Source organism: Ascidiella aspersa, chromosome 2, assembly GCF_963924565.1.
Source record: "Ascidiella aspersa chromosome 2, kaAscAspe10.2, whole genome shotgun sequence".
In the NCBI taxonomy this organism is placed as follows: Eukaryota; Metazoa; Chordata; class Ascidiacea; order Phlebobranchia; family Ascidiidae; genus Ascidiella; species Ascidiella aspersa.
The window spans coordinates 5,109,528-5,133,504 of NC_139448.1; the positions used below are offsets into that span (position 1 = coordinate 5,109,528).

Sequence of the window (23,977 nt, forward strand, 5' to 3'; positions counted from 1 at the left end):
CAAGTGTAGTTCAAATCATGGTGTTTTTTTCTAAGTTCACTCCAGGTTAGGATTCCCGAATCGGAACTTTTCCCAAACTTTGCTTTACAACGGTGAATGGACACGCCAGTAATTTGCAAATGCTAGGTAGTTTGCTTAAAGCTGTAAATGTTTTGACGTCTTGTAAAGCCCAGGCTTCCAAAACGTGGGTTCGTGACCCCGTGGGGCGCCTTTTACCCTGTGGGACTGTTTTGTGTTCCCTTTTTTTTCGGGGCGCACCGGTAGACCTTTAAAACGTGGCAGGGCACCAGGCGAGCGAAACAAGCGCGAAAATTTTGGATATGCAGTACTTATTTTAAATTGCTTATAACATAGGCTTCACATCTAGTTGCATATCTTAAACGTACTGTTGGATCAATGAGCTAAGCCAAGTAAAATGGTGAAAAATATATACGTTTTAAATATATATATATATTTTTTGCTCATGGAGTACATGGTAAACTTTCATGGTGCACCGGTTAAGTAGCACTGCTATAAGGGGCCGCAAAACAACTTTGACAGGTCGCCAGTAAGGCTAACTAGCGTATACAGAGAGCATTTTATTTATTATATTGTACTTTTTCTTCGTTATGAGTTTCAAATGGTAAAACTAATACAAAACAATGCCGTTAAAATAAGTTTACTTTAATATAGCGAACAACGAGACATGTCATTTCTAAACCTAAGGGTCGTGATGAGTTTTATCAAATAAAACGCGGCAGCAGGCTTAAAAGCTTGCGAAACCCTGGATTAAGGGGTTAAAAACATTTGAGATATCAGTTTACAGTTGACAGATTTCAGGACTGATTTTTTCCCTGTTTTCTAGGCCACCGACATTCGTTCGTGAGACCCGCTTATTTCTTGCCATCTAATTTAGCCTTTGCTGGTCATTGGGCCGTGTAAAAGATCACGTCGTGGTGAGGGGTGCTGTATTGTAGTAAACCTGCCAATTTCCCCTATTTTTGAAATCAAAATTAAGAGGTGCTATGTCGTGTCGAAATTGTGCGCATGACCATGAAGCCAAATTTGTAACCGTTTATGTGTATCATTGATTTGGATTTTTTAGTGGTGAATTCGACGGGGTCCGTGCGGCATTTACCCACTGATAAACACAAATGCTTCCAGCTAATCTAAGCTAATTTCCACCCTTGTTAAATGATCTGTTTTTTTAATGCAAAAATATACCTTTATTATATTGTCTTGATTTTAGAATATTTAATTGAATAAATAACCCTTATTAGCCACACCTATATATATATATTTATTTTTTTTTTTGAAAAAAACATCCATACAAAATTTAATGCGAAAAAAAGGAAAATTTTGGAAGACGTTTAAATTTCAATATCTTACCAGCTTTTTAGAGGAATCACACTATACTGATGCGTATTTCAGATCCCCTTTATGACCGGGCTGTCCAAGAAAATTTGTGACCCTTATAGTATGTGTCCTTCGGTTAAAAATAATTGCCCACTCCTGGTTTGATAAACCCCTTTAGATCGACCTTTGTGTGGCAATTCGCATTCTGCTGTTGTACTTCCATCAACTTTTCGAAGATATTTTTTTTGTTGTAAGTTGAAATTTTTGTGTTTTTAGTTTTTTAGCAAATTTGGCTTGGCTTTTTGCGTTTGTGAGGAGCAAGATGGCATCATGTTATATTTTCTTTACTTGGACCATTGCTGTGCTTCTATATCTGGTAAGACTGGCAATTGTACTATCAATTCGGTTGAAATTAAGGATAGTTATTCAGACTTAAATTTTATGCATAGACCGAATGTTTAAATATTTGCTCTTTTTTAACATTTTTAGGTTTAATTCTACTTCAAATTTTTTTTACCATTGCAAAACATTCAAATTTTGTAGTTTCGTACATTTTTCTTTACCATTACTTTTATAAATCTGATTCTGTATTGTTAAATATAATTGTCTATTCAAAACATGAACAAAAATAATGGAATAAACATTATGAAATGAAATATCAAGTTTTATCATTTACAGCCCTTAAGGAATAATTGGTATTTAGGGCGACCGGCAACCAACATATAAAAAAACTACAAGATCAGGGGGAAACGTGACCATCTTTGGATGACATTGCAGAAAAAATAACGTTTACTTCCAAACGTTTACCCAATAAGTTGAAATCCATCGGGTAGATCGGGTATGCCTACTTGAAGTGTATACCGAAATGTAAATATCCTCTATTTGTGCAGGGCACGGGAGCCGATGCCGTTGACTTCAGCGGTTCAGAGGGTTCACTGCACATTTTCGAAGGTAATGGTGATTGATTCGAAAAATCCCTTGGTCAATACCTTGACTTGTTGAAGCACGTTGTTTGAAAGCTTGTCAAGATTTCAATACAATTTGTCTTTATGCAGTGCCACCTGATTGCCCTTATTAGACAAATACGATCATTTACAAAAGAAGGTAAAAAGGGTATCCGCCATCCTTTCTATTAGCGAACTTCGTGTAATATCACAAGTACCAAATAACCAACAATACGAAAGACCAGAAGCCTTATGCCTCTATAAACCTAAACGTAACTATAAAACTTTCTAACTAAAGCGTTGTGCGTTTCGCTTAAACTAATATCAAAACCGAGATTTTTGTGGAATTCAATGTGTTAGCTTACACTCCAACAACTGGCAATTAATATTAAACTGTTCTACACACCCAATCGCAACCCTTACGTTTACTATTAACTCCGAGCTTTGTTTTTATCAAAAGCGCATTTTCTACATTTATAGGCGTGCTATAAAATTCCTTTCTATTAATCTAAACCAACTTTATTGATTTGAGCAGAGCGGGGAAAAATCGAAAAATCGAAGCAGTGACTCTGTTTTGACACTTGTGAAAGGATGGATCGTAATGTTGTAAAAGCTAAAAGTTTTAATGGTTTGTTGCATATCAGTCCCTACGACGGATCGTCAAAATTGAGTCACCGTCAGTCGTAAAGCAGTCAAAAGAGGTATTTTTTATATATAAACGAAAAACATGTTGAGAAATATGTTGACCAAGCCTACATGACTTAGCATCGACCGTACATAATATTGGTTTAGAAGCAAATGGTAGGGTACAGGAGTTTGACAATTTGCCGTGAAGCACCTTCATTTTAAAGTATTTTTTAGAATTTTTTTGCGAAATACCAAGGCAGGCAATATCTTGAGGTTAATTTCTCTGCATAAAAGAAAAAATGTTATTAAACTGTATAGCTCAAAGCATTGATTTATGTTATTACATCACTGCTCCCCCCTTTACCCTCTAAACATGAAAAACTTTGTTCGCATTTTTCGACAAATGATCGTTGTTTTTCCAGCTGCGAGAGTAAATAAACTTTAGCGATCAAACAGTGGAAATCGCACAGAGCAAATACGCAAACTATAGCCATCGTAATTTACACGGCAAACTGCCGAATCAACAGGAACTTGTCAAAACAAGCCTGCATCTTGTCGCAATCGAAAAACGGTTTGTCGAGCAAACACTCCTTTCAATTGCGAATCTTTACGAAATCACGAAACGACTGACCCAAGTTATAGAAACATTTCGATTCGGTTTGAAAGAGGAAATCGCCCAATGCGTTAAGCTAGTGTTTAACAACCTTTTTCTCACTTGCGTCCTACTTTTACAAATTTTTTTGTCCAATGTTTTTTTTTAACTGGGGTTTTATTTAAGAGTCCACAAAAAAGTTCGCGGCAAAGCATTAAAAAATGCATTTTAATCCTAGTAGCAAATCAATAGAATAGATTTGTACCACCAGCAGTGCTTCTGGCCGATTACACATAAAAAACTTGTTTTGGATGTTGGAACAGGTAATTAATTTTAAGATATTAAAATATCAAGTTTTATTATATAGGGGCCCTTTAGGAGTAAATGATATTTAGGGCGACTAACAACCAAAATCAGCAAACTACAAAGACCAGAGGGAGACGTGACCCTCGTCAGATGAACGCGCAAAAAAAAAACAACGTTTACTTCCAAACGTTTACTCACTGAATTGAAATCTAGTTTTGTTTCGCCTTACCCGAAACTTTTTAAACTAGTAAGGCACAACGTTTTAGAAAAGCCGGTTTAACCATTTGCGTCGTGAATATGCTTTGTGGGGTTAAGCAAACAACCTTTAGAGTTTATTCTACAGAGAGCACTTTTTCAAAGGCTAATAAGTAAATACCATAATATTTTGAGTTACCTCACTGTTTGTATGCACCAAAGTCTCGCATATTCGCACTTATGGCTGCGTGCAATAATGATCGTTAGAACATTGCATTACGCCGCATACTTAAGAAATATTTCGAGATACACAGCTACAGCAAACCAATGGTCCAATGTGTCAAAGCTGCAAAATGTATCTAGACCCCAAAAATAATATAGATTAATCTTTCGACATGGTCGCTTTTATTTCTTTTTTACATGCGTTATTATCCCCGAGTAATAATTAATTATTAGGCTATATTAGTCCTACCATATGTCCTATTTTAGGAGGATTTGTCTTTTGTTCTCAAAGAAAGTAAATGGTCCTCCGGCCGTGGACGCTCATAAATGCCCAAATGTCCTTTTTTTCGCATTTCGAGTTGGTTGCCTATCTTTTCAACAAGACTTTTAGGCGAGACGACAAAAATATTGTAGCCATGAAACATATTGAATTGCTGGTTTAAAAAAATAAAAGACAGCCTATTATAGTTGGATCAGTTTTAAGCATCTTGATGGTTGCATATAATTTTAATGATATTTTGTGTAAACAATTCACGATCCCAGTAAAAATGATTACTCCTTATTGGCAAAAGTTAGGGGGAACCGCAAAGTATTCATGGACAGAATCCGAAAATTAAATTTCATTTGTTGTTTTTGAAACTTTTACTTTGCTTTGTTTTTGTAACTTTTGCCTGCAACTGCCAAGGAAATGTAAAACATCATCAGACTCAAACGTAACAATTCTAATTTCGTTTTACTTGCCGACAAAAAATGTTCTCTTTTTGGGTCCTGAAAATATGGTGGCCCTAGGCCATATTAACTCGTACGTAGGTCGTCGATAAATGTGGCACCAAAATTGTATTGAAGAATTTACAATGGATTTATATTCACCCTAAATATTTGTAGATATTTCAAAGCGTCAAATAATGCGCAAATTGCAGCAGATATGTTACAACTAGATTTTAACACCTTATTAAACACTGTGTATCAAATGCAGAAGGAACGTTTCAAATATAAACGAAAGTAAAAGTTTTACAGATTTATTAATGCCGCGTCAGTGCTCAAGGTAGACCTAAACGGGTAAATACGGTCGTTTTTATTTTGGTTTTTTTGAGGCGTACGAATGTGTATGCTGCATCACTCGCCTATGCCTACTGGAACATATGGTAGTATACATAAAATATTTTATACCGGATTATAATAGTAAGAACCTTCAACCAGCGTTAATAAAGCCGATTCACTGGATTTTACTAAGCCAACACAATGGATGTCAACGTAGGTGGGACCGGTTCATCTTCTTTTCTTAATATGTTAGTCTTTGGGTGAAGTGTGTTCATTTTTTTATTTGCGCCTAGAAATGCCCTTTGATCGTTTAATTTCGCTTTAAACATCCCGATGAACATATGTCTTGCCATGTGCGTATGTTTAATTAACTCTGTTTAAATACCACAATGGAAAGTCCGGTCTAGTCCGTCAATGTGCGTCACAATTAAACCTTCTTCTGCGGCGTGCGAGTGTGGCGCGGAGAAACAGACCGCTAACCACAATATTTCGGAATGCCCTATTTATACTCCCCAACGGGATAAACGGTCCGATCGTTCTGGACTGCGATACTAAACGCTGGCTGGTTGAAACCCACCCAGACATATGAAACTGGAGACAAAAAACGTCCGAAAGAAAGAAGAAGAAGACAATTAAACCGTTTCACTTTTATTTGTTTTCAGGCTTTGATCCTTCTTGGACGGACATTGTCGTTGACGAAAAAGCGGATCATTCTATCCCGGACATAAACAGAGGTATAAGCGTCAGCCTGGTTTTGCATAGGCGGATAAAAAGTGTTTGACCTTATTTTCAACCATGCGCTTTGGAGCACTTTTCTATTTTTTTGGAGGTTTGATTTTATAGAGATGTTTTCAAAGACGATCCCTTTGTAGTTTGGACGAACCACGTTGGGCTTTTTTTTAGGTGTAAAAGAAGCTGTCGTGTGTTTATTTTGCCATTTGCAAACTATAGCCGAAAGTGTTTTCTAACACCCTAAAAAAAAAGTGTTCACTACTTACATGCCATAGTAAAACTGTTCATTCAACCTCAAACCAATAGGCCGACAGCATTTGAAACGATAACCTGATGGTTAACTTGAAATTATAAAAATGATATTATAATGTAAATTATGGGAGCGGCATTCAATAAAAAGGTATAAACAGCACTGGATTTCTTAACAAAAATGACAAAACTAATGAACTTTCAAAGCTCGGTAACAAAGCCTTTTTTGATCCAATTAATTTAAGACACATATCCTCATAAAATCGTGCGGCGGAGTATAATAGAAACTTGAAAGATTTTAATAATACCGGAGAGGTTTTGTCCAGACACAGGAATGCGTGGAGACGATATGATGAGGGCTTCATTTCAGGCTCGGAATGCTGTGAGGGACCCTATTTACAAGTGGAAATTACCCATTCCAATCAAATTTTCCGAAGATCTTTCACTTTTGGTAGGTAGTAACTCGGGCCAATATGAAAGACACAGTAACAAAGTTTAGATTTTTGTGTAATGATTTAGTTTCAGAGGTTCTCAAACTCTTGAAACTTTACCTGGCGGAATCCTTTTGTTGAATCTCTTACGTTTGGTAAAATGTTCAGCTTACTTCATTTCAGATCAACTCTGACAATTGTTTTGACAGGCGTAAGGATTTCAAAATCGGTATTCTGTTATAGCCTATGCGTCGCAAATCAAAAAGTAAAACTCCCCATAAAATGGTAAAATGTTTTACTACTATAGGTGACATTTACATATATTCGGAAAACAAGTTTTGCAGCCAATATACCGGATACGCTATAACTTAAATTAATGCTCGGCAGGTCAAAAAGCAAGCATGCTGTAAGTTTATATGATTTTTCTGGTACCAACAGTCATTTTGGAAACCTTTAACTAGACCAGGATCATGATAAATTTATTTTTTCTTGTAAAGTAAAGAAAATAAGGTAAGTGCTGCGGCCTGTGTTCTTTCCAATGGGCAAGAACTAGGGCCGGGTATGACTGATCAAAGTCAGTAATTGGCCAGAAGTCCAGTTCTCTGGCAACCTGTCTTCAATAGGGAACAGGTGCCGTCACTTAAAGTTAGGGCCCGAGTTGGAATCGCGCATAACAAATGGTAAATAGTTTAACCATTTTTTTGTGCTGTTGGTTGAGGGTTATAGTTTTATACAGGAAAAAAGGCAGTAATCTATTCGAACCTTTAGAAGTTAAATGTTTTGTTCTCGGTACCTTTAGAAGTAAAATGTATGATTTTTGCTCACAACTTACAGATAAGTTTGCAATGTTTTATACCGGTTTTAGAATTTCAGAAGTGTTCAAAATTTTGGTTAGAATTGCGGACGAAACCATACGTTGGTCTTTAACATTCATAGCCTTTATTTTATTCAGACTCGAACGTCAATCATGGAAGGTATTCGCGAGTTCGAAATGCTGACCTGTATTCGCTTCGTTAATCACACAACTGAAGAAGACTTTATCCACATAAAGTCACTTGGAGGGTATGGCGGTTTATAATAGGACCGTACTATTTCCACCAGTAATTCTTTATCTTGGTTAAAATATAGGCTCGAAACAAACACAAAATAATGTTTTTTACCACTAAGTGCTGTAATGATTTGAATCATACCTGTGTCTTAATGTAGACTGAAGTCTCCGATTTGAAATAACATAAGGTTTCCGTGGTCTGTTCGGGAAAACGGTTTGACTTAACCTTTAGTTTTTGGTTGGTAACTTGACTTGGACTCTATTGCTTTTATTAAACGTGATGCATTTAATTTAAAAAAGGGATATATTTTTGCTTTTCCATCAACTGTAATGTGTTTATTATTAATCAGAGTCCATAAGTTGCATTAGATTCAATATTCTATTCATTTTTATGACAATATTAGACTTTTTATTGACTTGCTTTGCCAGGGGCGGATTGAAAGGTGGATGAGTGTGCCTTCAATTTCGTTAGGAATAACGTTTTAAAGTTATAATGTGACTTTATTGGTGGTCTAATTAACAGACACGGCCATTTGTAGAGTTTGTTAGTCACACGACGCAACATGCCAAAGCATGAAGAATTGGTCTGCAACGAATAACTTAACTTTTACAACGCGTTTTAAAGTGCACACCGAAAGCCATCGCAAACTCGCCGAATATGTTGATCAATGATGCAAGGATGGCAGGCTAGTAAACATTTAGGCTGTAGTGAGGTTCGAACTCACAACCTCCGGTCATACCGGCACCACAATCGTTGATCGAAAAGCAGTTTCAGAAGGGCTAGATCACAGTGGTTAACACACGTATATGTGTGCATGCTTTATTTCATTGTGCCCACAAAAATTTCTTTATAAAGGTGCTGGTCGTGGGTTGGTAAAGTCGGAGGCGAGCAGGAACTTTCGATCGGCTCATACTGCTGGTACATGGACATCGTGATTCATGAGATGATGCACGCCCTTGGCTTTCTTCACGAGCAATCACGGGCGGATCGTGATCTTTACCTGAAAGTCATGTATGAAAATATTAACGAAGGTTTGTGTTCCATAGTGTGAACCCGACGTCACCAAATTATCCTAATAAATGCCGGTATCTGTATGGATTAAATATAGGTTATCAGGTTGCACTATATAAAGACAAATTGTTATGAATTGCCGACAAGCTTTGTACAACCGTGCTTCATCAGGTCAAAGTTGAAAATCTATTAACTTTGACTTGATTAAGTACGGTTGTGAAAAAGCTTGTCAAGAATCAATAATATATTTTTTCTTTATTTAGTTCAGCCTGATTACCCTGTTTATAATTCGACAAATACGGTCATTTACAAAGATCTGTAAGATTAGCGAAATTTATTAATTTGAAATAAATCATTATGTCATAGCTTCTAATATCTAATTTGCGGCTGAGCCGAAGTCATAGACAAGTTATACTCAACACTGCATATCTCAAACATTTTACGAACATAAGTGCTTTATAAAACTTCTGTTGAAATTAAAACAGTAAATTTCCCTTACCATCACCCATGATATTTCTTTTTACCATAATATATCACGTTTTACAGAAACCAACCAGAATTACGTAACAAGTGCCTAAATCACATCGCTTGCTTTATAGGCATATCCACAGACACACAAAGGATTAAAATATACTGAGCATACCGTACACACTTCGGACTCGGGACTTGGGTAGTTTTACGTAGTCTTACTCCAGTCCCGAGTCCGAACCCAGCAAAACAAACTGACTCCGTCGGACTTCGACTCCGCAGCCTTGGTACAATATCACGCATTGTTTTTATCGACAAGTTTCAATTAAAAGTTCCATTGTGTTTATCCTCCCTGTTCTGGTTTCTTCAGGTAAAGCGCACAACTTTGAAAAGCTGATTTACGCCGAATCGAACGACCATCGAGTTCCGTACGATTACTATTCGGTCATGCACTATCCCGGCAACTCCTTTGCGTGAGTTAAACTCTGGCACAAGTTTAAAGACACTGTACAACGCTGTCTAACTAACTGTACGCCAAACTGGTACTTTCATTTCTATTTCCTACTGTTCCTGTTTGTTGACTGGTATTATTTTTGAAGGGTTGTATCATCAAGTATTACTTGTAACTGTTCAAATTTCGTTGAGGTATGACATTTATATTAAGTCTTTACAACCATTAGAGTAAAACTGCTTTATCTGCGTTCGTGATTAAGGCAAACCTCCTTAAAAATTGCTGTTTGTCACGAGTGTTTGCTGTTTGTCACGAGTGGTGTTTGCTGTTTGTCACAAACCAAAGGCTCCAGAAGAACATATTGTTTGAACGTTTAACCTCTTTATTGAATGACCCCGTATACAGGTAAAACAATGACATGTGTTGTATTGCTTAACAGAAAGCCGGGCTTGACATCCATGGTGACCCTTAACCCGTATTTCCAGTACGTGATTGGTCGAAAACAGGCCTTTAGTGAAGGTGACCTCACAAAGATCAACAGACTGTACAGCTGCAGTGAGTTTTGTATTATTATTGCCTTTGGTGAATTTGTTTATCCGTACGTTGTATTACGAAAAGCAGACTGACTTTTAAATGCGAGATTTCATTGTAAAACCAAGCGTTTAGTGTTGGAGTTACCTTATTCAACGACTTAACGAATACACTTGAAGTCACTTGTTTTAAATGTGCTAAATTTTTTTTGGAAATGTCCTTGAATTTAGATATTTTAGACAAACTTAAATTAATTGTTTTACTTGAATACATTTTTAGCTGCAATGTCCATTTACCTTTTTACACCTACAATTTGATTGTTTTATGTTCTGCTTTTGGTGCTTGTTATATGTTAAACACTCACCAAACAGGAACGAGTTAATCAATTAGAATAGTTAAAAATAAACAAATATTATTTGGTAAAATGACCTTACTTCAACTCGAAACTCGATTTGCCATGGAAATGAGTTTGACTAACCTCAAGTAAGTACAAATTTATACTGGTACCTGTTATTTGTTGAAAATACCTTGATTGAATAGCCTAAACTTGGCCCCTTACCCTAAAAAACCTACTTCCCCTCTACGGTCTGTCCTACCCCCTAAAAACCACTGACTGCCAAGCCTTCAACAAGCTGCTTTATTTTCCCCACAGCCTATATATGTATACCAACCTCAGTTTCCACTTTTAGGCCAAACAAAATGTATACACATCAATTTATTCTAGGCGACACCTCGCGCTATTCGTACGTTTGCGATTTCGAAGACCCTGGCGTATGTGGTTACGTCATCGACCATTACGTCGGTTGGACGCGGCAACAAGAGACGTGATGTCACTTGACATGACGTCATCAGACTCCCTGTACCCACAAAGCGACGCAACGTATGGAGAAAAAGGAAAGGGTAAATGTGCAAAAAAGTAGTCTACTATTTAGTTTTTAGTCAGGTAAGCAGAAAAGTTTAGTTTATCCTTAAAATATGTTTTAAACAGTATAGGCCCACGTATACTGTGGGCTTCGACAGTAGATTTGTTAAAAGTATAACGTTGAACTATGTTTCTGAAGAGTATTTTTATTCTTTTAAGGTCATTTCATGTTTTTCAACGGATCTTTGGCGAATGAAGAGGTTATGTGGTCACCCTACTACATCTCTAAGGCCGAGAAGCAATGTCTGCAGTTTTCATTCTACATCGATCTAGACGTCAACTCTACTGCGCACATCAGGTTAGAACTTTATCTTAATTTCAACCAAGCACATTATCTTTGCATTCTACTTTTAAAAGTTTCTGTAACTCGTGTTACACGCTAATTAAAACTTTATTAAAGTAAATTCCACATAATTGGTTAAATTCCATTTAATTGGCTATACTCGTTTTGCGTGAAATAATTTTTAAACCTAAAAAATTGTAAATCCTTTTGAAGCCTAAAGCATACTTCTGCTAAATTCCCTATTTTTTCGTTACACATTCTACTCGTTTCCTAACTTCATATTTTTATTTTAGTTGTATGCAAACCTTGCCTATAGATTTATTTATTTCCGCCTAATTATATAAGGCAACAATATCACGTTTTCCCCTTTCCAATGTCACCAAATTAACACTTTAAATGACAACGAGAAAAAGTTGTGTATTCTGCTCTTATTAAGCTCAAAATTAAACTGAACATCACTTCCCAGGCGAACGCTCTTCCAACTTACCCTTATCCTACTTATACAGGGTTGGCTACGGGAAGTTTAACACAAGCAAAGGAACGGTTTACAGCGACGATATAACAGACGTTGGTGTGGTTACCAACTACGTTCCTCGAACTTGGAATATTTATCGTCGCACAATTCAAGCACCCAGTGACTACAAGCTACTGTTGTATGCTACTGCCGGTAACTAAAGTAAAGGTCTTACAAATAAGCTTTGTATACTACTTTTAAGGAATAATTTAGAGTGGGCTGATTGGACTGGTTTTAGCTTCATATTTGCTCATTATAGTTCGCTTCGAGAACAAAAAAAAAAATTCTGGCCTCTGCATTAGGGCATGCCCATAAAAAGGAACAAGATGCTGCAACAACGGTGCTATTGTCGTTTAGCAACTGGCTGCTTTCGGTTTAGTTTTGGGCTGTTATGACCGCGGTTGTGAGTTCGAACCTTTACAATTTTCTAACCGACCTTGCGTCCAGAACCAAAAGAATAAAGTCAAGTCAAGTCAATTAAAAAAAGAGACTTGGCCTTGGCATGTGCAAACTAAATGACATGAACTGGGACTCGAATTTATCTTTGCGTATTTAATTATGACTTGAATTAAGGTTTTGTTACAAATGACTTGATCAACTTGCTTATACCACAAGAATTATTTACGCTAAAATAAAACCTTGCGAACGTTCTAACAACAATTAGGATTTCAAGGTGCATTTGACATTAATCATTCATCTATTACCGAATAAAAGTTTTTAACTATTTTTCCATAACGAAAATATTTTCATCCGAAGCACTTCTTACATCATATCAATGTTTACTCCCCAGGCCCCAATGACGTAATAGCAATGGATGACGTCAGTGTAATAGACCGCGCCTGCGAAACGTCTTACTTTACCATCCACAACGTGTCGGGAGTTTGGGATTCATATCCCAATGGTACCGGTTTCTTTTCACCCCTGATGTACACTGAAGATGGATACGGATTCGTGATGTCTGTAAGTACTGTATATGTTATAAATCAGGGTTTCTTAACCAGGGGTGCGGAAACTGTTCTAAGGGGGTTAAGGAATGCTGAACCAGACACAGGAAATGCATTAGTGTAATTTATTTCTTTGCTCAGTTAAATGTCAAACTAACTGACAGTTTGGTATTGTGTTACTGTGTTATCAGTTACCGATTCGTTGTATAAAAATAAAATTACCATGGATTTGTTATTTAAGCAATTCTAGAACGGGCTGCAAGGATTGGTTGGTGAATTAAAAGGTGTACAGCAAAGAAAAAGGTTAAGACCCACTGCTATAAATGGAAATTATTTGGAAATCACTGTTTAACCACAAATTGCGTCTTGATCAGCTTTGGCATAATTATGCTTTATCAAGTCAAAGTATATGTAGGTTATAGTCAGGGGCAGATCTTTTTTTTCGGGGGTTGTTATGAGAAAGAGTCAGGCATAACATTAGATGTATAATGTAATAACGTTAGATGTATAATGTAATAACGTTGGATGTATAATGTAATAACGTTAGACGTATAATGTAATAAAATTAGCTGCATGGCGAAAAATGAGTTTTGTAACCGCCTATTGTATTTTGGTATATTCAACATCGTTCACTTTCATATATCTAGCTCAACACAAAACCCAAATACTTTATTGACATCACAGTTTTTGTTGATGGTTACTTCATATCAAAATTTCGTTTAAGGTTTATCCAAACGGACACCCTAGAGCTTACAGAGGTTACATGTCGATGTTTTTTCACTTGGTCAACACCCCCAATGTGGACAGCCTGTCCTGGCCCTTCCACAACAGAACAATCCGAATCGCGATGGTGGATCCACTAACTGACGTCATCAAACGCGATGACAGGTTCAGGAACTTCGATACGACACCGGCGGGCGGGCAAGTCTGGGAAAAACCTGTCAATGTACGCATTGCTTATAAACATATAATTTATGTTACTGAATAGCAAAATTAAACACAAAATCGCAAACGTATTACAAATAGTTTTCGGGTAGTATTAGTAAACCGGAGTAGTAAACTGTCAATTTTTAACATCTAATATATGTCCCTAACGATTGACAAAATTCTGATTACCCTCTGTTCTTGGATTGTATTACAGGGATGAAATTCCAAATAATTTTACCTAAACGATTAACATTTTTAGAGATGAGGTCACAAAGTTACGTCATAACAGAAAGTTTAAATAAAACAAGGCACCTTAAAGAACCAGGAGTTATCATTCGATGAAGTGCACTAATACGCTACTTTAATTATATCACATATGTAACGTTTTGACGTACATTTGTGACGTCATCTCTGAACATTTGTGCCCCCCTGGATCCGTCCCTGCATCAGGGGGTGACCAACCCGCGGCTCGCGAACCACATGAGACTTTTCACCAAATCGTTGCCGCTCAACCTTACACACCCTAATAGCCTTTCTTTGCCTATTGTAACCACTTAAATGTATACTTTTATGTGCTTTATATCTTTGTAAAGTGAATTTTTCGCCAATGTAATCCAAACCAAAGCAGTTTGTGCGAGTACACTGTATTCCAGCTGCATATTTGCACACAGGTATGCTTTAGAATAGCGGTTCCCAAACTTGCAAATCGTTGCCGCCCAACCTTGCACATGAGACTTTTTCAAATCGTTGTTTAAATACATACAAAACTTTGGTTGGATGGGCCGGTGAAAAAAAGCGAACTCCATTTAGGAAGCAATTTTTATCCGTCCTACTTTCCCACATGATTTTAACACTGCTCGGTTGTTTTTGCAGCGCTCTATAAATGGAGGATGGGGCATCCCCAACATGTACTTCATCCCAGAAGCGATGTCAGTCTACGAAAAGCACAACTCTTTGACCTTTTCCATCGACGTACCTGGTAAGAAAACAGGCACACTTGCAGGCGTCTAATTGGCTTTGAACGAGGCTTTTCAAACGACTAACAAAATAGTTGAATATTGTATGATCACTGCGGCAATTAATTTTTGATTTTTAAAAAAATACTTGAGTTTAAATCTCAACTCTTTTATTTTCAAGTAGACAATGTCTTGCTCGCAATAAATCCTTTTTGGAAAATCGATTTCGGTACTAAAGCTGCTGTCCAGCGCTGCTCAGTATACCAATGATTTGTTGATTAGGAATTCAATCACTTCGTTCTAGCGCTCTATTCATATAAAATCGCTTTTAAGTTTAGGACGATTTTAAGCATTAAAAACACCGCCTGATACAAGCTAAGCTTATAAGTTGCTTTCTAATACAACAAAATTACGATATGTTTTTTTATAATAAAGTTGTAAAAACGCAGTAATAATAACTACAAACAATAAAAGAAAATTGAAAAATGCAGTTTTGTTACAGAACAACAAAATAAAGTTATGGAAAGCAAAAAAACATGGCAATCCTCTTGTGTACCGGCAAACTGGATTGGCAACTACTTTTTTAGCTGTTTAAAATCATGTTTTAATTTCAGTTCCGAGTCAGTTAAGGGAACTTTTGCCTGCTGATGGCAAGAATTTCCCAAGCCAGACAGAATGGACCACCACCGCCGAAACCACACCTGAAACCATAACTGAAGCCACACCTGAAACCATAACTGAAACCACACCTGAAGCTGGTACAGATCAATCACCTGACACTAGTCCTCAACCTACTGTGGGAATGACACAACCACAAACTACGTCCAGTGGATCAACCTTTTTTTCTTCAATCAATTTCTTATCTATGCTACTGGGCATGCTTTTTGCTTTAAACCTCTTACTTTGAGATTGTTTGTGTTTAAATGGTTCATTTGTTATAGAAAATGCTTCACATTTTTTATTGCTATTATTGTGCCAATGCGCTTTTTCTTGTCTAATTACTGATTCAAATCCAATAAATTTATTTACGCTATTTTATTTTTAGCATAAAGTGGTGTATTTATAAACGAATTTATATTAAGCTTTTCACTTATCCTATATATAAGCAGTATCGTTTAAAAAGTAAAAAGAGTTAAAAATGTACCACAAAGGATATTTTTGTTAGATGGTGTACTTTACAATATTGTAATTTTGTTTAGAAATGCACGTTGAGAAGTCCTTCAATTTTGTCATTTTTATTTTTTATTTCTTTCCTTTCAAAAATGTCTCTCAAATATATCTAACTATTAATTCTCCTATATAGTGACATCAACCTATTTAAAATATAAACAGAAGTGGTACATGAATTCGAATTTTGTTTCGGACAAAATTTCGTGAACTTTTTTTCCAGTTGGTTCCTTTTATCCAGTGACGTGCGGTGGGGTTCCTAGATGGTAAGGCACTAATTTTGTCAAGCCACGATTTTCTTTAACAATCAAAAAAACGGAATCGTATAAATAAAGATAAAAAAATTAGCGGCATGCTTTCACGTTCATTACAAAAATGAAAACAAGATACAGGGAAAGTATGAAAGGTGATTTTTTTAAAGCACAGCCGTAGCCAGCCAAAAATCTAGGGAGATGGGGTCTGGGCAAAAAATATAAACTTTTGTTGTTTAGTTTTTGCCATTGTATGAACTGCGTATCGAACACAAATAAATACGCTAGCAAACCGTTTCGAGCAGCAACTTACTGAGTTTTAGCGCAATACCAAAAAATCATTCAGAGAGCAAAAACAAAATGACTAAAAAGTAAAACTACATCAATAAGTAGCCTATAGCGAATTTAATGATAACTAAATCGTTTATGACGTAACAGTGCATGACAATTGAAGTTCTGGCATGCCTGTGATCGACTTTTGTGGTACTGCAAAACAAATATTATTTAGAGTACACAATATTTATAAATTTTTAGGGGGTCATGGCCTCTGTGGCCCCCTGGCTGAGCCTATGACAGTCACATCCACTCCTTTTTTACCAATCTCTCTGAAAGTTGCGTGTTATTTTTTTGTCCAGTCGTCTGATGCAAACCTTTTAAATGGAAAACAGATTGCGTTTATTTATGACTCTAACTTTAGATTGATTGAAAGTGTAAATTTTCCTGCATTTTAGTTAAATTTTATATAAAAAACAATCCTTTACACTGCAAGAAGTCAATGTAGAAATTTTTCATAGCTGGGACGTCACATTTGAGGCATGCCTCAAATCCTAGCTAAATCGTTTTTTTATGTTTTCCGAGAAAATTAGGAAAGAAAAAGGCACGCATAATGCAGTACATAAAACTTTTGTGATCTGAAGGCAGAAGCTAGACGTCACATTTGAGGCATGCCTCAAATCCTAGCTAAATCGTTTATCATGTTTTCCGAGAGAATTGTGAAAGAAAAAAGCACGCATAATGCAGTACGGTACATAAAACTTTTGTGATCTCAAGAGAGGCACGGCTTGGCACTGCCTCTCTTTGAGTATTTCAACTTTCAACGATTCTGAACGCTTGATATGAATAACGCAACAGAAATTGGAAACAATAACGCTTTAGGTATAGAAGTGTAAAATTTGCGGGAGAAAGAGTATGGACTACAGGAATCCATTCAAATTAAAGCACCCAAAAACAAGCAATGTGTACTGTACTTTAGCAAATAATATATATTCTGTGATAAACATCTCTTTAATATATGTTTCGCTTTGCCAGATGTTGCCTCCCCTGACCGCACGTCCCTGTTAAGGACTTATAATTAACATCAAAACCAAGGGCCGTATTTTGACTTGACATGACCACAACGTCTTTTCGAAAAATTAACTTTGACTTTTTGAATTTTTTATTAAACAGCTTGCTGTGAAATTAGTTCATTTAGCTCAATTTTTCCACGTACAACAGTTTGCTTACTATGTGTTAGTTTTGGGTTGGTTTCTTGTTGTTCCTATTCCCCAAAATCGCACGAATTTACCTATTTCAATAAAGTTTAAAATTTTATGTTATTTACAACGACTTTTGCGTTATTCGCAAATGACCTGGCCCGAACCTAAGTGATTTCAAAAAGCCTTGTTTACAACAATGTTACAAAGCAAATCGATGTGACGTAAAAAAATTAAAGCGAACGGTTTGATGTCCAAACGTTTATCATTTTCATTAATTAGGTTTGAGTTTAAACTACACATTTGAATTGAATTTAAACTGAATATTGAATTTATAGTACAACACAGTTCTATCCTTTTCAGAATGTCTCGCTTATGCCTGTAATCATCTATAAATAGCGCGAAAGCATGCGGGGTCTAACCCATTCAGTTTTTTCAGGTGGTTTTCGAAACTAGCGCACATTACAGGAAACCAGCTTGCACCACTAAACAATTCAGCCGAAAACGTAGGTCACGTTAGAAGCGAAAATATTATACATTTTTCATCGTAAATATTTCACCGTACTGAGGTTTTATTTTACTTTTTTTAAACAGCTCGAAAGAAGAGAGATGCTAAGGAAACATTAAAACTCATAGAAACCAAGATGTCAACACGAGAATCTTCAAAAATAGCAGTTATTGAAAAATTAATCACTTTTAATTACTCAAAACCGACCGATTACGTCATCAAGTCCACAAAATATTAAGTCGTAAAGCCTCAAAGCCAACGACGAGTATTTTTCTATCTCAAACTGTGGCTTTTGGTCCTTCTACGCCTTGTTTGACAAACGTTTTTAACTATAGGTAGCATGCCGCTGAATTGAAGTTTGAAATACCAAAACCAGGTATTACGTCAGCAAAGTTTTGTAAACATTTAAATTTTAAATACTTTCACTATATTAAATCGAAATAGCATACGTAAACATCATTCTAACAGAATTGTTTATAATTGGCAAATATTATGTGAATTTTGTATGAAATTATAAATACTTTCAGCATATAACATTTTATTATCTATCGAAAACGAAGCAAATATAAATTTTTAGGCGATAAAAACTAAAATGAGCTTTATAGAATTGTCGTACAGTTTACGATCGTATCTATATTTAGTAACGAATTGGGCCGACAACAAGAATTAACCCCACGTGCTGTAGCTTAGCGGCCCTTGAGGTACCCACAAAAATAATCTAGTATAATTTTAGCAATTGCTTGAGAACGCCTGAGTCCTGACTTGACAGCAAAAGTAGCCTTGTTTTGTTTTTTGCCGTCTTTCCACCTGTTCTGCTTGGCTTGAGATCATCACGCGTTTTACGCCGTTGCAGAGACGTTTTGTTAAGCAGCCATTGCACAGTGTTTCCATATTGTGTTTACTTGCACAAAACCTTTTTCTTAAGTTTTTTAGGGTCACGTCGCGACTCTGTGTCCTGCCAGTCTAAAACGTTACAACTATACAGGATTGATGTATTTAACCTATATGTTGGTTTATTTCCTTTTTAGGAGGGGGGTCTCAAATAAAACTAGCACGTTACCTGCTTTGCCATAACAACATTTCAAAAAATATTGCGCTGTGAAAGCGGGTAACGTGCTATTGATTCAATTTACCATAAAAACAACGTAATAAGAAGATTTAAGCTGAGCTACGCCTGTGCATGTTAAGCTTGGTTAGTAAAATAACGTTTATTTTATATAATAACAGTTGTTTTGTGATTCTCTAGAATTCGAAGTATTACGATTTCTGAAATTCGTATAGATAAGATTAGTAACGACATACAAAACACCGTGGGAACACTTGAGCATTTTAAGGGTAAAAATGTGATTAAAGGCCGGGTTAACTACCAAATATTAAAGGTAAAGGGACCTACTATAGTTTAGCAGCACACACACTGGCGCTGCAAATCAGTGGAGCTTAGCATGACGTCGATAATTTATCAAGTTCAACCCGAGACATACTCCCTAACGTAGTGCTTTTCCCACTTGTGAAGTTTCCTGCTGAATGATACCACGCAAAATCGTCAATCGATATTCCATTAAATTTGCTTATTGAGTATTTATTACTTTGTTATTTATGTCCATTTTAAATTTCGATTTAGCTTCTTTTTCATACTGAAATAGCGCTATTTGCATTTGATGATCATGGCAAAGGTCACTTCATGTAAAAAATTAAATTCGGAGATATCTGTAATTATTTATAATTCACTATAAACTTCACATAGCCTAATATTTGCCAATTATAAACAATTCAGTTAGAATGATGTTTGCGTATACTATTTCGTTCTCTATAATATTTCACAATATGAGAATGATGTTTACGAGTGTTATGTCGTTCTAATATAGGTGAAGTATTTAAAATGTAAATGCTTTCAATACTTTACTAACGGAATCCCTGCTTTCGATATTTACAACTTCCAATTAACTGCATTCTACCTTCAGTTAAAAAAAGTTTGTCAAACGAAGCGTTTAGTTTCGAAAGCCACAGTTTAAGATTGCGAAATACTCGTCGTTGGCTTGACACTTTACGACTTAATGTTTTGTGGAATTTATGACGTAATCGTTCGGTTTTGGGATAGTAAAAGTAATTCACTTTACAACAACTTTGCTTTGGTGGATTCTCGTATTAACATATTTAATTCTAAAAGTTTAATTGGTGCCTTATCATTGTTTAAAAAAAAAACAAAGTCAAAGTTATAAGTAAAAAAAGTTGTCATAAATTTCCTTTTGTTTTTGTAAAAGGCCGCTCCGTCATAAAAATCTTAACGGGTCCGTAGTGCAAAAAAAGGTTTCCGACCCCTGACTTAAGGGGACCTTATCATTGTTTCACATTTTTTTTGTGGTGAAATATTTACGATGAAAAAGGTGAAATATTTTCGATCCTAACGTGACTAGCGTGTGGTTTCGTACTTCGCCTTTTATAGTGACGCAAGCTGGTTTCCGAATCTGTGCTAGTTTCGAAAACAACCTGAAAAAACAGAATGGGTCGGTTTTGCGTTATTAATAGATGATTACAGCCATGGGCGAGACACCCTGAAAAGGATACAACTGTGTTATACTGTGCTTTAAATTCAAAGCCCAGTTTAAATTCAATAAGGCATTACATTATATCATTCTCTAAAATGATATTTCGTGTTTTAAGAATCTATTACGACATACATACTGTACTTGTTTACCCTATTTGAAAATAAAAACAACAACGAGTTGTCTTGCATTACTTTCGCACACAGTATACGATTTTTATTGCTGTTTGCAAGTTATGTGTTTTAGTCTGTACAAATTTAGACTGTCACATTTTATTTTTTATTTTTCGTCTAAAGCAGGGGTCGGCAACCTACGGCCCGCGGCCCGCCGATGTAATTCATCCGGCCCGCCGCCTCTTTGACAAATTAGACACGAGTCTATTTCACAAACTTTTCTATTGCACAAACGACTATTTCAAGTACCTAATTGCGAAAAATTTTCGCGCTTCGCGTGAATGCTAATTCTACGTCCGGTTTGTTTACGTTTAGATGCTGCCTATTCAACCAGACCAGCGATTTTTACCGATGCGCCGTGGAAGACTGGCAAGTACGTCGCCCCAAACGGAAAACGTATTAAAAAATATTGGACATTTTTTATTTTTATTTTCGGCATTGTAATAAAAACTTGCAAGAAATTAAAAGAAATACCGGTGTAACCCCCCCCCAAAAAATCGAGCTCGCTTCGCTCGCCAGGTTTGCCTTGACTTAAAAAGGTTACCAAACCCTGAGCTAGATTAACTTTAAATGTTATCGCGTTCCTTCAAATTAGTTTTATTACACTTTTCATTAGTAGTATGGATAACGAACGTGTGAACTCGAATTTCAAACCAAACAAACGTTTTTTTTTCGCGCTTTGCGTCAACACCTTACGGCCCCTGTTAATGTAATTAAGCATGTTTTTAAATATAAAAAAACGAGCCCCACCTGATTCATAGTTGTTCTAACATTTCAATAACACAATTCTTAGTTATCATTTTGTGCGGCCCGCAAAGACCTTTTTGAGTTTGGTTTTGGCCCGCGACTAGAAAAAGTTTGCCGACCCCAGGTCTAAAGTTTTGAAGCGGTTACGACACTGCATTTTCTTGACCTTCTGGTTTCGGTACCTTGAAATCCCTTGTAGCCGAATGCCGGCTCATTTAGAAACGCTTCTCAAGCGAAGCATTCCAGTTTCAAAATGGGGTGACTTACCCCAAGAGTGGGTTCCCTTTTTTGGTTCTGATGATGACATTGGGTTTTTTAAAGACTAAAAGTACAAAACTTCTTCATAAAACTAGGACTTAATCAGAATTTTCTTTCGAATAACAGAATCTGTCTAAATCCGAATGGCGAAAAACAAACGGTTCTGATTGCATGACAATGATAAAGATTAAAATAAGTACAGAACTGAGTAGGCCTAAACAGAAATCAGTTGGTTTGGATGCTATATGATGAATAAATTTCGCTACTGAAAGTATCATGAGTATAAAAATTAGGACTTTAAATAAATTTTCAGTACAGACGGTAAATATTAAAGCGCAGAGCATACTGCATTTAACTCGATTATATCCATTTATGTGAAAATTAACATGACCAACTTGGCTTTCGCTACAGGAAAATTGAGTTTTATCTTTGTAACAAAATTATTATCTTCAATGGACGCTGGAACCTTACAAAAACAAAAGGCAACAATTTGCAAAACACATATGAAAGAATTTCCAATAATATTTTTATATTGGTTCACTTCTACTAACATTTAGGGATGTACTACAGGACTAGTTGAACGTGTGTGCTCTTCATGATTGTGACATATGGAAGGTGGGCTCTTCGAAATATTTATTTTATTTCAATATCCGATATCATTTGACAAATTACGACCGTTTGTAATAATACCAATTACGTTTTTACCCAGATCAAATAAACAAACAATTGAAAGTTAAAGACCACATTATCAACGTTATTGAGGTATAGTCCTTAGAAAACCAGGGTATCTTCTTCAGATAATATTTTCAATATTTACCACCAGGTTTTCCATTTCACGACGAAAACGCCACTTTAATCACAAACATGGCGAACAACTAAACTTCAACATGAATCGGAAAACTAACTGAAATAAAACCTATACAGTATCGGTTATTGGGCCTAATCTGATAATATCGAACATTCCATAGAAAGGTTAAATCAATTCTGTAGGCGGCGACATTGTCTACTGTACTTCAAATCTCGCGTTTGTACCCTAATAGCAAATTTAACTACTGGTTCCTAGACTTTATAAGTTCTGTGCGATACAAGTTTTTTAAATCGTCCTAATCAGTTTGCCCAACCTGGATGTAACATCCTATTAATCGTCTTCGTTCTTCTGTTGACGATTGACTTACATTTTGTTTTTTCTGCAAAGTTATTAAACGACTTCGAGTCCCAAAGGGGTTCTTGTCAAACCGTTCTAACTTTTACTCACATTTAGGTGTGGATCCTACGGGGAATAATGTTATCGCTGAAGACAGTACGGAACATTCGATTCCAGAAATCAACAAAGGTATGACAACAAATTGGCCGCTTTTTGACAGCTCCGAAAATGTTTAGCTCATTTGGGGGGCTCGTTTTTCTCTCTGTTTTTAATTTAAACGTAGGTAGCCTGGTTGTAATTGGAAGTAAAGTTTGTTTAGAAGCGTGCTACGATAAATATTTTCTTCTAAAAGCGGAATTTAGAGATTTTTAACAGTTTTAATTATGATGGAACATATTGTAGTTGTTTAATGCAGGATTAATACCGTTCATCTAAATTTTTGAATACCTGCCTATACCTTGCAACAAAATTTAAAAAAGAGGAATATTTAAAAAAAAATTGTGACAGTACCGGTTTTGCTTAAATCTGGAAAAGATCTATGTGGTCCATTTCCTTTATCTAAGCTCTTAATCATCCTATACCACTTTACTTTTATCGTATATGGTCGCACGTATAGCGTTTACATACAAATTTTATTTTAAAAGAAAGTTTAAAGATGTAAATATTATAAAAGCAACCAGTAACTGTGACAGTCGTATCAACAAAAGTCTCAATACGTTATTAACAGTTCGATGGGTGTATTTTTTCAGACACGCACATGCGAGGAAGTGATATCGTGCAGAGGCCATCGTGGAACCGAAATGCCCGGAGAGACCCAGTCTACCTGTGGAAGTTACCGATTCCCTTAAAGTTTTCCAAAAAACTTTCTCTACGGGTGAGCCCTCTTTTTATGCAGACTGAAACAATTGTATTGAGTATTTTGAGGCGATTTTAATGGTTTTAGATTTGTTTTGATCGTTCTTGCGGAGTAAACTAGGGTAAAAT

General features: G+C 36.1%; 1 protein-coding gene across 1 annotated transcript; it reads left to right on the forward strand.

Annotated features, from left to right (window-relative positions):
* Window positions 1–1,616: 1,616 nt before the first annotated feature.
* Window positions 1,617–16,031, forward strand: LOC146163276 (meprin A subunit alpha-like). Its single transcript, XM_083383059.1, has 15 exons — window positions 1,617–1,711; window positions 2,226–2,286; window positions 5,925–5,996; window positions 6,570–6,694; window positions 7,627–7,736; window positions 8,579–8,754; window positions 9,573–9,675; window positions 10,093–10,208; window positions 10,909–10,986; window positions 11,266–11,404; window positions 11,896–12,056; window positions 12,694–12,863; window positions 13,572–13,793; window positions 14,648–14,753; window positions 15,345–16,031. Exons 1-15 carry the CDS (start codon window positions 1,658–1,660, stop codon window positions 15,635–15,637), a joined length of 1,986 nt encoding a protein of 661 aa, XP_083239185.1. The 5' UTR covers window positions 1,617–1,657; the 3' UTR covers window positions 15,638–16,031.
* The last annotated feature ends 7,946 nt before the right edge of the window (window positions 16,032–23,977 follow it).